Genomic DNA, 3,828 nt, shown 5'->3' with positions numbered 1-3,828 from the left:
TCCGTTTTTGTAGTATGACTTTGCTCAAAATGGGCTTCAGTTTCGGTGATCACCTCTTCATTCGACGAACCCAGCGAGCATTCTTCCGAGATATAAGTACAGAAATTCTTAATCCCCGGGGGCCAATAACGCTATATAAAAGTTGTTGTTGTTGTAATGGTTACCAAATTGCTGTTAGGATTGTAAGGATTAGATAAGTTGTCATCGAGGTCATCCAACGGTAGAACCAGGAAAGGTGCTGTTTCAACGGGCTTGGACCAAAGAGAGAAGGGTGTCAGATGTGTGGGGTTAGCAGTGCATGCAAAGAGGTGGCTAGTGTCATGGTCTATTCTGTATATGTCGGAGTTTAACCTGCTACAGTATCCAGAACGAAGCTGCACAAGAGTCACTCTCAGTTTTTGCGGCAACTCGAGCTCTTCGTCTGCAGTGGGAGGTGGTTTGACTCCAAGAACGCCATTCACTGAGAGGGAGTCGGTGATTGGCTGTCGGTGCATGTCCATGAGTGAGTTCCGTCGAAAGTCTGGTCAGCGTATTGTCTTTTGTCGTCGACGTAGTTGAGAAAGGACCTCTTGAGGCTCCTAGATGATTTCTTCGAAAGCACCCCAGCAGGAGATATTTGCAAAGGAGTTCATTATACTCCTTAACTTTGAGCTTACAGGCCTCGCTATGGTAGTCCAGTCATTTATAAATTGGGTAAGAATCTCGGAATTCGATAGGGTATACCTACTATATGTAGGTTTTGAGACAACTTTAGGGTGTCAATATACAAGTATTTACAGACATATAAATGGGTATATCGAATTCCGAGGTGAACTTACTATAATGACTGGACTATGATGTTATTCGATGGGAGAGCCTTTCAAGAGCCTTCCTGTTGTAGTCTAGAGTGCAGTTTTCTGACATGATTGCAGCTTCTTCACCTGTGCAACTGCATCCACGCGACCATTTTGGAGCGGCTTGGTTAAAGCCGATTGCCGTGTATGCATTTTTGTCTTTTCCTCATGTGCTGACGGCTTGCAGCTTGAGAATTTTGTTGTGGCTCTGTACTTTGGCAATAATCATGGTCGTGTGAAGAGTGAAGGCTGGTCAAAAGATACATCATAGGGTTATTGACAGTCGAAATCTTAACGTCATCGACTGCAATATTAAGGTCAAGCCCGTACTCCTCCGTCCAGTTTGTTGCTGTTAATTTAGTGGGGTAGTGTATTGAGTTCCGTGCAGCGAGGAGACGAGAAAGGTCAGAGCGATAGCCGTTTACGTTTGAGCACATGCCATCGATTCCATAACTATGTAAAGTCGATATTGATGTGGTCCCTTTTCAAGGTAATCAATAAAAAATATTCCTTGCGCGTCCTAAAATGCAGTCTCTGTAGCTATGGCAGCCGACTGTTACCTCTTTCCACGCTTTGGAGCTGGTTAATCGCGTGCCATCCAGCCGGATGACTGTTGATTGGCGGATCGGAGTGAAATCATGGAGTCATGTTTTATCCATTATCACATATCGACGCAAAATTGTGGGTTTATTACTCCTTAACGACTTCAAACACTGCTTCGAATCATCAACTCGTCCTTACTTTTGGTTAAAAGCGAGCTCGTGTGGCATATTTTATATCTATATTTCAAAGACTGGCACTATATAGACATACAGACATATAGAGTCTCCGATGCTTCCTTCTGGGTATTCCAAACATAATATCAAACTTAATATACCCTCTTCAGGGTAGAATAAAAATAAAAAAGAAAACTTATCACATTAACTCGTATTATTTCATAATTAACTTCAACAGAGATTCACCGCTGCCTGTCCCGACGACGCTGTCATGATAGATTTGCGCTCCTACAAAAAGGAAATTCTACACGAGCACAATAAACGGCGTAACTTCGTAGCGCTCGGTGAGTTGCCCGGCTATTATCCCGCTTCGCGCATGGCCACCATGGTGTGGGATGAAGAGCTCGCCTTTCTGGCGGCGCTCAACTTGAAAATGTGTTATGTGGAGCACGACGAGTGCAACAACACCCCTCGCTTTGCGAACGTGGGACAAAATCTTTCTGGCGTGGCCTACCAGCGACAGGGCGTTAGCATCAGCGAAGTGATAAGCCGTTCGATGGGTTTGTGGTTTGGCGAATATCCACTGATCAACAGTAATTATATAACGAAATTCCGTGTCTCATCGAAATTGTAAGTCTTTTGAAATTATTTTGGGTAATTAATTGTTTTTAATTACATTGTCTATTTGGGTTGCATTACAGCGAACAATATGGTCACTTTGCGGAGTTCGTGGTTGATCGTAATACACATGTTGGCTGTGCTGTTATCCGTTATACCAATCCTTCATTTCCCTTCTTCCACATCTACAATATGGCTTGCAATTATGCGAGTAAATATGCTATCGGTGTTCCAGTCTATAGTGTTGGTGAGCCGGCGTCGGTATGTGAAACTGGTAGTAATCGGAATTATCCTGGTTTATGTTCAACAAAGGAGAAATACAATCCAAACTATCAATATTAGGTAGCTAAAGCATTTGTTGTATAACAAGAAATAAAGACTGAACTATTAGTTACTATTTATTTTTTCGCAAAACTCTAGTTTTTCTTTTGAAGTTAAAAGTAAATAATTATAACTCATTTCGAGGATACAATTTAGGGTATATCGAATTTAAGAAATAACAATTTTACACGATTACTTCATAAAACCTTAAAGATAGCTAGATTAGCCAATCAGCAAATGCTTCCTTTGGTTCGGATTGGACAATTTCGCATACTTGAAAGTAGTAATATATAAAACTCATTGGTCTGTCTACAAGTTATCTTAGACCCAGCCTAGCTGGAAGGATCCATGTTCCTCGCCCAAGTAATGACTCCTTCGCCGAGTTCTGGTATTAAGCCAGGTGGATGAATGTCTAACCACAATCCATATCAAAGCGAAGTTCTTCAACATATCGCTGATACGCCCACTCCCCGACAGAAGAAAAGGACGATGAGACCCAAGATGTATTCTATGACCGTTTGGAGCGCACCTATGAGAGCTACCCGCCACGATGTAAAAATCGTGCTTGGGGACTTTAGCGCCCGGGTGTACAAGGAAGGTGTCTTTGGCACACCAGTTGGAAAATTCCGCTATCATGCTGAAACATCCTCAAATGGGTTGAGGCTGATCGACTTCGCCGGGGCCCGAAATATGGTTATCCGTAGTACTAGATTTCAGCATAGAAAAAATCATTATGCTACCTGGCTGTCTGCAGTGTTTTAGACGCGCGTACGCTCCGAGGTTCTAGTACTAACTATCTTGTTGCAGCGAAGATACGCAACCGCCTCTGTGCAATCAACAAACATAAGGAATGTCCGACAACAGACAGCGAAACGACTTTCTGCTCGACTGTGGAACGGAGGCCGTTAAGGTCTTCGTACTCACGCTTTAGAGTACTTGGCACGCTCACGCTTAAGTACAAAGACCTTGACAAGCTGGCCAACAGGGGTCGGCTCGAAAGTTCTACGAAAAGATGCGGCGACTAACAGAAGGTTTCAAGACCAGACCAGAGGTTATCTAGTGGCTGATCCGTAGAACATACTCAAATTATGAAGGCAACACTTCTCCAGCCAGCTGAATGCAAGTGAGATGATGAACTCGATTACCCAAGCAATGACGATGAAACGGCCGTTCCATTATTTCTTTGTAGATGGTCGGAGGAGGGCATGCGCGATGGGATCATTTTAAGTAAAGCAACTTTGGTTATTGTGAAAAATGGATACCAAGGAATTCGCGTGCTGACAAAATATTGCTTTCTGAAAGGAAAAAATTCAGTTGAACCAAAAAATCGTCTTGATGAC

The 3,828-nt window shown here is 43.0% G+C and overlaps 1 protein-coding gene across 1 annotated transcript; it reads left to right on the top strand.

Moving 5' to 3' along the window:
- The first annotated feature begins 666 nt into the window (after positions 1-666).
- LOC125777642 (antigen 5 like allergen Cul n 1-like) lies at positions 667-2,522 on the top strand. The gene is made up of 3 exons (XM_049452731.1): positions 667-693; positions 1,788-2,179; positions 2,251-2,522. Exons 1-3 carry the CDS (start codon positions 667-669, stop codon positions 2,507-2,509), a joined length of 678 nt encoding a protein of 225 aa, XP_049308688.1. The 3' UTR covers positions 2,510-2,522.
- Positions 2,523-3,828: the final 1,306 nt, after the last annotated feature.

The sequence above is a fragment of the Bactrocera dorsalis genome, chromosome 3 (assembly GCF_023373825.1).
Source record: "Bactrocera dorsalis isolate Fly_Bdor chromosome 3, ASM2337382v1, whole genome shotgun sequence".
NCBI classification, from domain to species: Eukaryota; Metazoa; Arthropoda; class Insecta; order Diptera; family Tephritidae; genus Bactrocera; species Bactrocera dorsalis.
Note: the sequence above shows the minus strand (reverse complement) of the source record. Positions and strands in the feature narration are given on the sequence as shown.

Coding starts and splice junctions, on each gene's coding strand:
- LOC125777642 (XM_049452731.1), top strand. CDS start 667: ATGGTAGTCCAGTCATTTATAAATTGG. Junction 694..1,787: donor TCCAGTCATTTATAAATTGG/GTAAGAATCTCG, acceptor TAACTTCAACAG/AGATTCACCGCTGCCTGTCC. Junction 2,180..2,250: donor TTCCGTGTCTCATCGAAATT/GTAAGTCTTTTG, acceptor GTTGCATTACAG/CGAACAATATGGTCACTTTG.